General features: G+C 52.8%; 1 protein-coding gene across 1 annotated transcript in view; it reads right to left on the reverse strand.

The window, feature by feature from the left end:
* CUX1 (cut like homeobox 1) overlaps positions 1-11,090 on the reverse strand; it is a 233,096-nt gene that overhangs the window by 105,174 nt on the left and 116,832 nt on the right. The window contains exons 5-7 of the mRNA XM_044675633.1: positions 5,518-5,655; positions 2,349-2,472; positions 668-744 (exon numbers count right to left, since the gene is read on the reverse strand). Coding sequence (XP_044531568.1) covers positions 668-744; positions 2,349-2,472; positions 5,518-5,655 — 339 coding nt within the window. The remainder of the gene's footprint in view (positions 1-667; positions 745-2,348; positions 2,473-5,517; positions 5,656-11,090) is intronic.

The following is an 11,090-nucleotide window of genomic DNA, read 5'->3' on the forward strand; positions in this document are numbered from 1 at the left end:
CCAGAGTTTGGCCGTTGCCCAGGTCACAAAGCCAGTCCCAGCAGAGGCAGGGCCTGCTACCTCTACCAGAGATCTGATCTCCCTGGAGAGTGGCCTCTTGAGGGAATTGGCCCCAGGCTGGCTGGAATGAGGCTAGGAAGAATCGGGCTGCTCTTGGGCAGAGAGGTGAGGACTCAAAAAGGAGGGTCCCCCCACTTCTGTAGTAATAGCCTGATTCTGCCTTTACTAGAAAGGCCTGCTGCAGACCTCTGTTCATTCCACAGACAGCTCAGAAGCTCCTGCCCTGCACTGGGCCTGGGCCGGGCACTTCCCACAAGCTTACAGTCTGCCTGGGGTCAAGCACCAGAGCACACACCAAGTGCTTCATGAGGAAGTGTGGGCTACCGGCCGCAGGACTGGCCCCAGCTGGGGGGAAGGCAACAGCATTTGGGGGGACTGCAGCCGGGCCTCACTCAGCTCCTTGGGATAAATGCTGTAGGGGAGCGAGGACAGGCCTGCCTGGGGAGCCGGGGAGGGGGGGTGAGAGAGACCAAGGCCTCAGGCCTCTAGGAAATGCTCTAACTTGGGGCAGAGGGCAGGGGAGTGCACGGCCCCTAGCATTTCTGCTGTTTTCTGGGGTCCCTGATCACGGCACGAAGTGAAGTTTGAATGAAGCAAAACAGCAAACCTGTTTGTAAAGTTTGGACTTTCTGCTCGGCTTCCTCCAGCTTAGAGGCGGTAGACATCTGTGTTTCTTGCAACTTTCTGAAAAAAGGAAGAGAAGGAAGCCAAATGGGTGACGTGTTGACCCACTCGAACGCCTGGTACGTGTGCAAGCCGTGGCCTTGGCGCTCTGTGCTGCAACCACACAGCTGGGGACGGTCTGCAGGAGCTCAGCGCCCCGCTCAAGGCCTCGCCTGTCGCCTTCCAGCCAATGCTGGGTGCTAGTTCCCAAACCGAAGAGCATCGGGGCAGGCAATGGGGGAAGTGACTTGCCCAAGGTCACACGGTAGAGGCTACAAGAGCTGCTCCATCGCTGGAGAAAGGACTGCCACTAGGAGGCACATTACTGACCACCAAGAGCAAGGATGGGGGACTCCAATTCACTTCTAGACCCCCATTTCCTATGACTTTTCTCCTTCCCTCCCTGGGGCGAGCTCTCTCAAGTATATGGGTTAGGCGACCAATGATGGAGGGGGCAGAGTTCTAGCAGTGCAGGGCCTGGAGAGGCCTCGGGAGCCAAGCAGAGCTCTCGGTTTACGAATGAGGAAACGAGGGTCTGCAGGAGGGGAACCCAGGCGCCCACTATCAAGCAGAGGCAGGGCCAGCGTTCAAACTCCAGAAGAACTCAGACCCCTCCAGCACGGCCCCTTCCCTCGAAAAAAACAAAACTAGCTCAGGGACACCCCACCCACTTTGGTTAAAAATTGTTGAAAAAGGGTCACTTTTAAAAACAGTTTCCGCTTCCTCCTTACGTCTACAGGTGGGTGGGGAATCTTGGCTAATGCTCAGCAATAAGGCGGTTTATACTCATATCCAAGTGAGCCGCCACAAACCCTTTTCTCCCATTTCTGCCCCCAAAGTGACAGACTCCTCCCCAGTGCCGGGTGACCACGACAAGAGGGGCCGGCCGACTCTGGGCGAGGCCTGAAGAGCGGATCGTGCGCTGACGTCCGGGAAGGGAAATGCCAGCCAGATCCAGAGGCCGGTCCGAATCCCTGAGCTCCCCGGCGCCTTGGACCACGATTCCCACTTAAACTAGAGGCTGGGGGGAATTGGGGGTGCGTGGGCCGAGCCACGTGCCCCGCAGGAATGGGGCCCAAATGACCCCGTCGGCGAGGGGGAGGAGATATGGACTGCCCACGCCATGCTCTGCTGGCACCCCAAGGAGAAGGGGAGGCCTAGGCCAGCGCTCGAGAGCTGGTAGCGTTTTCCTTCAAGGCCTGGCCTGGCGTCTCCAGACTGACTTTCTTTCTTTTTCAAACGCTCTTCCCTTCTGTCTTGGTATCAATTCTAAGACACAAGGGCAGCATGGAAAGTGCGAGGCAATCAGAGCGAGGGGACTTGTCCAGGGTCCCACAGCTGGGAAGCCTCCAAAGGCAGATTTGAACCCAGCTCCTCCCAACTCCAGGCCTGGTGCCCATCCACCGGGCTGCCCAGCTGTTCCCAGATTCGCTCTCACAATCATCTTGCAGAGAAGTGAAGCTGGCCAGTCACTGAGGCGGTAACAAAACCTCCATGGCCGGAGGAAGCCGAGCGACGGCCGCCTTCTCGTGGCCGAAGGGAGAGTCCCGGTCAGCGGGAGAGCAGGTCCCCTCCTGGCCAGGCCGTATGGACCCCAGACCCCCCGATGCCCCCTGTGCACTCACCTCTCCTTCTCTGCAAAGTCATTCTGCAGCTTTTGCTCCTTCTCCAGAGCGATGTTCTCCGCCTGGTTCTTCAGGGTCTGCTCATATTCCCGGATTTTCTCTTTAAGTGCTTTTATCGTAACCTCTGCAGAGAGGGGAGGGAGGAAACTCGGGTCAGAAAGGCGGCCCGGCCCGGTCCTGCTGCTCCACGAGGCCACGGAACCCGCCCTGGGCTGCCTTGGCCAGGCCGGCGCGCTGCAGGGGAAACTTTCCCTCTTCCCCTCTGACAGAAAATCAATGGCGAGGAGTCCCTTCGGAGACCTTTTACTCCCTAAATGTTAAATTGAACTTTAAGCGTTTGGGTTGAGAAGGATCAATGGATTTTGCTGGGAAGGAGAACTAAGGTTTCTCTAGCACAGGCAGAGGGAAAAAAATCGATGGTAAAATAGATCATCTTATCGATGAGTCTTAAATGAGCCCCCCCTGGAGCCAAGATTAATACAGTCCTGGCGTGGGCTCGCGCCGGGGGAGGCCGCTTTCTGCGGCCTGAATTCACTGTTCTGAACAGGGGCTCCTGGCTGACACTCATGGGCGCCCCCACTTAGGAGACGAGGACGAGGCGCCCAGTGAAGACAGCAGGGTGAGCCGGGCTGTGGCAGAGGTGATGGCGATGGGCCAGTGCCAGGGAGAGGATGGAGGAGAGATGCCAGGCAGGATGGGGAGGGAGAGAGGAAGGACGAGGAGAAGATGAAGAAAGAGGCAGGAAGAAGGAAGGAGAAGAGCCACGGAGTCATCCCTCCTGGGCTGGGGAGCTGGCCAGTAACGCCAATATGGCGAGCCAGCATCCGCACCCAGAGCCCCGAGGGGAGATGTGGCAACAACAACTTCCCATTTACACCTTCTATCAGGATAACTTAGAACAGGAGCAATTCGAGCTTAGCCTATGGGCCCAGAAAGCTCATTGACGATCACAGCTTGGGAGCTGGAAGGGCCTGTAGAGGCCCCCCGAGAGTGCCCTTCCTTTGGGGGTGAGGAAAGCGGGGTCTGGAAAAGAGCTGCATGGCCAGGATTCAAGGAACCCAGATAAGGCCTGAGAAGGACCTTCGCAGCCATGGAGGTGACTCCCTCATTTTATGGGTGGGGAAACTGAGGCCCAGAGAGACTGCCCCCCCCCAGACTCTCCCAAAGCCGTCTAGCCAGCAGGTGTTTGAGGTGGGGTTGAACCCTGACCGTCCTGACGTCCAAGGGTGGGAGAGACAGTGATGGGCTCCTCCGTGCAGGCAGAGGTTACTTCCGAGGCTGAAGACGAGGCTGCTCTCAAGAGGAGCTTCTCCTGACTGCCCTCGGACGAGCTAAAGGAGGCCCGTCTAAGTGGCTCGAGCAGCCGCACGGGTCATCGGTGTGTTAAGTCGATTGACCGGGCAAGGAACAGCCCCACTGATAAGAGCTCCCGCCTTCCTTGGCCAGAGGAGAGGAGAAGTGCGGGGAGAGCGCCTGGTGAGAGGAGAGCCCTGACCATGGCGGCTAGAAACCGCGAAGGGCCTCCCCGCCTCCAGGATGTCCTCCAGAAGGCACTGATCCACAGGCTGGGGCCGAGCTCCTCAGCACTCAGGAGGGACCTTCGAAGGACCCGGCGGCGGCTACCTTCTGCCCTCCAGTTCAGGGCCCACCCCGGAGTCTTCCTCAACTTCATCCTACGGACAATCTGCCCTTTGGGGAGATGCTGCAGGCCAGGTGACTTGCGCGGCCTGGAGGCTGGCTCTCTGCTCCTCGAGGGCCTCTCCTGGCCTCGGGTGAATGAATGTGGAAGCAGAGCCCTGAGGGGGTGGCGGCAGGGGATGTAGTGCTGGGGGGCTGAGGGGCTGCCCAGACAAAGACCCGGAGGGGAGAGACAGGACCGTGTCCCCAGAACAGCAGACGGCCAGGGCTCTGGAGAAGCGTGTGTTGGGAGGAAAGAATGTAAGAGGACGAGAACAGAAAGAGCTAACACCGGCGTGGCGCTTGCTGTGATCGCACGGGACGTCAGCGCTTCTGTCATCCTCATCTGACAGATGAGCAAACAGAGGCAGGTGGCCGCAAAGTGACTTGCCCAAGGTCACTAGGAAGTGGCTGAGGCCAGGTTGGAACTCGGGTCTTTCTGACTCCAGGCTCTGAGCTTTCCCCATGGTGGGATCTAGCTAAAATGAAAGAAATCCGGATGCGCAGGCCCAAGCCAGGCTGTGAAAGCCTTTAAATGTCAAATCAAGGAATTGAGATTTTATCCTTGAGAATAGAGGGGAGCCGCCGGTGGGCTTTAGAAGAAGGTTTTAGCAGGAGGGCCCTGGAGAGGGGGAAGGAGGTGCCCTCCTGGCCGGCAGGGGAGCACATCTCCCTAGAACCGAAAGTTGGACATCGCAGAGGTTCCCTCTATTCCCTGATTTATTAAAAATACTTTTGAAGGGTCCTGAAGGTTCTCAATCCGTGCCAAACCGAACGAGTACGGCGGGCCGTAAGCGCAAAGGCCGCCTGCCTGCCTCCTCCACTCCTGGCCAGGCTCGCCCCCTCCCACAAAAGGCCGCAGACAAGGACCGCCAGCGTGCCTGGGACAGGACGGCTGCGGCAGAGGTGAGAAGCCTCTGAAAAGAGGGCCTGCAGGTTTCTAGGAGTCTGTCCTGTTTTCTGGGGCCAGAAAGCCGGGCTTGGGGTTTTTTGGAAAGAAGGCGAGAAGCCTGGCTCCTCGGGGCGCCGCCAACGGCTGGGCAGCCACCCCGAGACGAGGCTTCCGCGGCACAAACAAGGAGCCGGAGCCGCCAAGGAAACAGGAGTGCTGAGCTCCCAGACGGCCCGGAGGATCCGAGCCCTAATGGATCTGCGGCCATTAGTCAGTGAGTGGCTGGCTGGAAGCCTTTGATCAGTGCCCGGCACTCTGACAGGCGGGGCCTGCCTCGGGCCTAGGCAGATCCTATCAGGCCGGCTATGGGAAGCCTTTGAAGGGCTTCTGATCCGTCCTGTCACAAGGCCATAAAGCTGCGCCCAGCTCCCAGGGCCGAGGAGCCGCGAGAGGCCGGGCAGCGTCAGGATCGCCTTTAATGGCTGCTGGGACGAGCCCCGCCTGGGCTTAATGAAACACAATTAGGGCTAGTCTCGACAGCCCTCCGAGGGCAATTAAGGGCCCCAAAGGGCCCAAGAGGAGTGCCAGGCTCGGGCCTACCTTGATTTTTCACCTCAGCAAATTCTTTGTTGTATTCCTCCAGAGTCTCCCTTAGCTTCTGGTTTTCGGTTTCAATATCGTGCATCCGCTGGACCTTGAGCTGGAGCTGCTGCCCGAGGTCCAGAGCTGGGACCGGATCTGCAGGACGGGGGAGGAAAGCAGAGAGAAAGGTTGGCTGTGGCCGGCCCTCAAATCGTGCTCTGTCCGCCCGCTGGGCGAGGGGCTCCCAAGAAACCCTGCCCTGCCTGGGCGTGGGGCCCCGGGGGTGGGGGGGTCTCCTTGCTCCGCTAGACAGAGGGCTGGGGAGGCCCTCGTCAGGTCTGACCACGGCTCGCCCCCCCCCCCAGGTGAATGCCTGTGTCGGGCCTGACCCAGAGGAGCGAGGTGGGTGGCAGGCAGGCGCGAGCCCACACAATCTCCTATTGTTTTGTTTGGTAAATGCATTGGGCCCCTGTGCCAGAGCAGCTCTCCGAGGGGCAAAGGCATTTATTTTGTGAGAAGTCACGCCGGAGAGCAGCTGCCGGACAATCCCACGAGGCCCTGCTGCAGCCCAAAGCCTCCCCACTGAGCTTAGCAGCCATGGCCACGTGACACCTTAACAGCAGGACTCCCTCCTCGGCCGCTGATGAAAAGACAAAAACCCGGGGTGGCGGTGGCAGGCGCGCACAGGTCTGCAGAGAAGTAGGAGTAAGGCCTGAGGGGCCGAGGCTGTGCCTGCAAAAGGCGGCTGGCCCCTGGGCTTGCAGGGATTTCTGTGGAGATGCCGAAGGGACAACCCGCTCTAAAGGATGGAAAATACGGTGGCTTTACAGGGACGGCGACATTGAAGGCACCAGGCTAACCTCCCGTCATGCGTCTGCCTCGCGGATGAAGAAGAAGGTGTGTTTGGTCAAACTGGGGTACTGGGGGACGCGGACCCCGACAAGGCTGGCAGCCCTCGGAGAGGTGAGGAAGGGGCGCGCTTTTACAAATGAGAGAAAATGAGAGAGAAAATGCCCCTTTGGGTCAGTGGCTCGATGACTCAGTCACTCCCCGCCAAAGAGCCCACTTGTGGGTCTAGCTTGAGGCAAGCTGTAACCCCCAAATAGGTCACCCCAGATCAGGGGACTTTGGCAGTTGTTTCCAGGCATCCTGCTAACAGCTGAAAATGTCACAAATGAGCATGATTATAGTGTTCGGGCCGGGGCTCCATCAAATGATAAAGAGCCGAGGATGTGAGCTATTGATGCAAATTCTGTGTGGCATCCACAATCAGATTTACTTACAGAAAACAAAATTTTATACTGAAATTAGAGCCAATATCCATAGATTTTTACTGCACTTAATCTTAGGTTTTTGCCTTTACCATTAATTCAGCACAAATTAGAAACACTTTAAATGTTCTCCTAGCGTCGATTCAATCGTTTTTCTTCTGCTGCCTAAAAGGCAATTACAATACACCTGCTGGGCACCGCTGGGGTGTTTCCTTTGGAATTCTCGGGCTCCGTCTGAGCGGCAGAAGGCTGGAGTCCACCGGGCTTATAAAAGATTATTGAATACATTTCTCGTATGGGCGCCAGCATCACTGGGGAAATGACGGCAAAGATTTAGTCTCCTGTGGAGGAATGCTAAACACCCGGCTCGCTGGATCAGCAAGAGTATATATTAGGGAGTTCACTTAATTTTCAAACACTGTAGTCATTAATTTTTCAGACCACCCTGGGTTCCTGGAAACAAATAATAAGTCTATTGTGCCTCGGTTAACACACTAACCGCAAGCCCATGTGTTCTTCCACATGCAGGGCCTCGGAGAGTTTAGAGAGGAACGTTGCCGGGCCGCGCCGGGCCGCGATCGGAGCACGGGGCTGCCGTCTGGAACCCGCGACGTTCCCCGGGACGCAAAATCTTGGATGGCCCCTCATTTATTCTCTGGAGACACGGTTTATAATGATGTCACCTTTTTATGGATGGCTTTTCCTTATTATTTTAATCTGCATCAAAATATTTACATTCGATCCCATTTCTCGAGTCTTTCCACAGCGAGGGCTCTCTAGGGTGAGTCTCTAAGGTGAGAGCTTGGAGAGGACCTCAGAGGGCATCTGTCCACCCCAACACGAAGGGATCCCCACTTTGGCATGGGGTAGCCAGCAAATGGAGGCCCAGCTCTGCCCGAGATCTCCAGGAGGGGCGAACTGACCCACTTCTGGACAATTCTAAGGTCCAGGAAGTCCTGGTTGACATCTGACCTACATGAAACTTTGTATCCTGCCCCCCCCTCCCCCGTCAATGGTCCTAGTTCTTCCCCGGGGGCCAAAGGTCAGCTGTTTTTTTCAGACTTGTCAGACTCTTCATGACTCCACGGGGGCTTTCTTGGCAAAGATACTGGAGATAATGGTTTGCCATTTCCTTCTGCAGCTCATTTGAAATGAGGAAACTGAGGCAAGCGGGATTAAGCTCCAGGGTGTATGAGGCCAGATTTGAACTCAGGAAGAGGAGTCTTCCCGACTCCAGGCCTAGCATTCTATTAGGGAACAAGTCTAACCCTTTTCTACCTTCTTCTCCAAAGGAAACAGCTCACTACCTGCCATGCACCCTTGAGACCTGGCCTCTGGGCCCTCTGGCAATCAGCCAGCGAGCATTCACTAAAGGTCTGCCCTCAAGGGCCTTCCCGTTTAGGCAGTCAAGTATGCTGGGATCTACAGGGCAGCGGGAAGGGGCCTCCCCTGCTCGACTTCTGACATCCACGGCCCACATCCTCACGATTTCCTATTTCAGGCTTCTTTGGAGGTTGGGTGTGGGGTCTGCTGGACAAGCAGAGCGTGCTGAGCTCCATTCACTGAAGGCTGCCATTGCAGCTTAAAATAGAGGTGGAGGAACAAGGGGCTAAAATGTGACCCACTGCACTTGTACAAAATTCTATTAAGTTCTGCTCTCACAGTGCAATTGCCAGTATAAATTGTATTTATAAAGGACCGTGCTTGCATGGTGCCCTCTACCTCTAAAATTTCTATCAACAAGTTTTCCCAGCTATTCATTTTTAAAGGCCAAGATCCCCAGAAGACACTATGGCTGCTTCAAATAAACAACGGTCTCCGAAGCTCAAATCCACAAGGAATTTCTCACTGTGTTGAAATAACAGGGATGCTGCAAAGTGAGCAGGCACTAGACCTTTCGTCAAAATTTCAATCTCTAAGAAGCATTATACTGTAAGTGAAAATTCCTGCAATCTCATAATTATTCATTATGACATGTATATTTAATTCAGCTCTATTAAAGGTTAATGCTTAAGTAGCCAAACTCGTCCTAGAATGAAGAATGAACTGAACATTCCAACACCTCCTTGCCTTCCACCTTAGACTTCACTTCAGTGCAGGCAGCTGAGTGACTAAGAGCTTAGAGCATTGGAATATTGTTTGGGGATATGTAAAAGGCGTTGCAGAAGTAGCTCTTAGGCTTAATTTTTATTACTTGTATTAAAGGAACAGCTAATTACCCCATGACAATATAATGACTCTAGCATGTTTGGGCTGGAGACCAAAACAATGAATTTCTGCATGCCAAACCCCAACCTGCATGTTAATCTTGGGAAATCACAGCTTTTTGTCTTGTTAATTATTTCCAAGGCCATTTAAACCCCACACAAGTGTTGTTATGTCTTATTCCAAATTTTACAGTCCTTAGATCTCAGCAGTTCCACTCACTCAAAGATCTTAGGGAAGTCCCCTAATACCCTTGACAAAAAAGACAAACACCAACAAAAAAACCAAACCCATGGATAAGTCAATTCTCTGACTCCCACCTTTCTAGGCCATTCCAACTAGAAAGAAGTTCCTGGTTAGCATCTCAGTGTTTGCAGAGTGGTTTATAGCCATCTAATAATCCCAACAACCAATCAATAAACATTTCCAAGCACCTACTAGATGCCAGGCAACATTCTAAGTGCTGGGGTACAAAAACAAAAAGCAAAATAATTGCTGCCCTCAGGGACACAGATTTTAGTAAATGTAGATGAACATAGGAAGCAGCTGGGTGGCTGGGTGGCACAGCAGATAGAGCCCTGGGCCTGCCCAAGTTTAAATCTAGGGACTTCTGGGTTAAGATGGCCCCAGAGTAGAAGCAAGGTTCTTCCTCTCCTCTCCACTGACTGATATAAAGTGCCTCAAAAGAACAAAACCAAAATCAGATGAGTGAAGAGGCTCTACTGTAGGGTGCAGCATTGACAGTAGGCAGAGTTTGGGCATTTCCACTCTAAAAGGGGGCAAAATTTCTCCCACCAAAACGTGAGCTCATCACCCTTCCCCCATTCCACCTATGGCACCAGAGTCGGCGTGAGCACAGAACAACCTCTAGGTTCTCAGGGGGCTGGCTGAGGATACCACAGACTAAACCCTAAGAGCAGCAAGACTTGGGACTCTAGGAAGCTGAAGAACTTGGAGCTTGGGCCCAGAGATAAGACAAGGCTGTACACAGCAGACACTACAGCCCAGAATCAAAAAATAGCATCAGGGCAAAAATTTCTCTGGAGCTCAATACAAAGATTTGCCTACCCTCCTCACTCAGACTTCTGGCTGGGAAGGGAAGGAAAAAACAACAAAGCAGTGGCCACCAACACACAAGAACTATAATCTATAATTACCAAAAAAATTAAGAAAAAGTCTTTGACTCTGGATAATTTCTACTTAGCGAAACAACAGACTACAGAGGAAGCAGGAGAGATCAACAAACAAGCAAACAAATCCAAACTAAAAAAAAAAAAAAAAAAAAAAAAGGAAAGTGGTCACAAGCTTTCCACAAAATCAGACTGAAATTTGAGAACCAAGTAAAAAGATAGGATAAACTTGGCAATAAAAGTGGGAAATAGTTCAAACAGAAAATAACAGCTTAAAAGACAGAATCTCCCACTTGGAAAAAGAAGCCCAGAAAACAAATGAAATGATAAGCAAATTGAAGACCAGAAATGATCTGCTAGAAGCCATGAAAAGCAGGATAGACCAAACCAAAAAAGAAAATTAAAAAAATGGTAGCTGAAAATTAGTCTTTAAAGACCAGAATTCGGCAAGTAGAAGCTAATGATCTCACAAGACAGCAAGAATTAAAAAAAGCAAAGTCAAAAAGAATGACAAAATAGAAGGAAACATGAAATATCTCACTGAGAAAATGACAGATCTGGAAAACCAACCTAGAAGAGACAATTTGAGAATCACTGGTCTACCTGAAAACCTAGAAATAAACAGAAACCTTGACACCATACTACAAGAAATTATCCAGGAAAACTGCCCTGATGTTCTTCAAAAAGAGGGCAAAATTGACATAGAAAGAATCTATAGATCATCCACTACATTAAATCATCAAAAGACAACCCCCAGGAATGTAATTACCAAATTCAAGAGCTTCCAAGCTAAGGAGAAAATATTACAAGAAGCCAGAAAGAGACAATTCAGATATCAAGGAGCACCAATCAGCATTACACAGGATCTGGCAGCCTCCATACTAAAGGACCATAAGCCTTGGAATATGATATTCAAAAAGGCAAGAGAATTGGGTCTACAACCAAGGATCACCTACACATCAAAACTGACTATATTCTTCCAGGG

This window comes from Gracilinanus agilis, chromosome 4 (assembly GCF_016433145.1).
Source record: "Gracilinanus agilis isolate LMUSP501 chromosome 4, AgileGrace, whole genome shotgun sequence".
Lineage (NCBI taxonomy): Eukaryota > Metazoa > Chordata > Mammalia > Didelphimorphia > Didelphidae > Gracilinanus > Gracilinanus agilis.